Raw genomic sequence first — 654 nt, forward strand, 5'->3', positions numbered from 1 at the left:
GTCGCTGCACGACCCCTCACATCTGGTACGCATTACGCAGTCGGACGCAGGTGGAAGGGCACGCGCAGCTCGAGGACATTCGCATCGAGACTCGGGCAGTGGACGCGCGGCATGCACGTCGTGGACGCCGCACGCGCGCAAGGTCGGCGAGGCGTCCGTCGAGCTCAGCGCGTCGACAACCGAGGACGTCGACGTGCTGACGCTGGCCGACGCCCCCGGCGACGACGACGGCTGGCTCAACGTGACCAAGGGCAACAGGATCAACAGGATCATCCAGTCGCCAGGTGAGGATGCGTTTGCTGAGTACCTGATGAAGAGGGTTTTCGCGTAGACCCAATCACCTTGGAAGGGACGGAAAAGGGGCCCCTCCAAGAGCGCCAAAAGGGGAGGCGGGGAGGGAGGGATATGTTCGCCTCGCACGTAGAGGGAAAAAAAATCACCCGCGAAAGAAAGAGCGGCGCATACCCAGAGGCACAGACCCAATATTCATTCACTACCAGCCCATGTCTACAGTGCCTCGTCTTGCTTCCGCTGCCGCTGCTGTAACCCCGCCACCCCGGCTCATGCCCTTTTTTTGTCCCCCTCCTCCCGTTCGTCGTCTTCAATGCAATGGTGTGTGCTGGGCCTGAACTCGGGCATTCTGGGTATCCGAAT

The 654-nt window shown here is 61.3% G+C and overlaps 1 protein-coding gene across 1 annotated transcript in view; it reads left to right on the forward strand.

Moving 5' to 3' along the window:
* VDBG_05948 (inosine-uridine preferring nucleoside hydrolase) overlaps positions 1 to 331 on the forward strand; it is a gene marked incomplete at both ends in the record, with an annotated part of 1,596 nt that extends 1,265 nt beyond the window's left edge. The window contains one exon of the mRNA XM_003003460.1: positions 58 to 331. Coding sequence (XP_003003506.1) covers positions 58 to 331 — 274 coding nt within the window. The remainder of the gene's footprint in view (positions 1 to 57) is intronic.
* Positions 332 to 654: the final 323 nt, after the last annotated feature.

Source organism: Verticillium alfalfae, genomic scaffold, assembly GCF_000150825.1.
Source record: "Verticillium alfalfae VaMs.102 supercont1.7 genomic scaffold, whole genome shotgun sequence".
Lineage (NCBI taxonomy): Eukaryota > Fungi > Ascomycota > Sordariomycetes > Glomerellales > Plectosphaerellaceae > Verticillium > Verticillium alfalfae.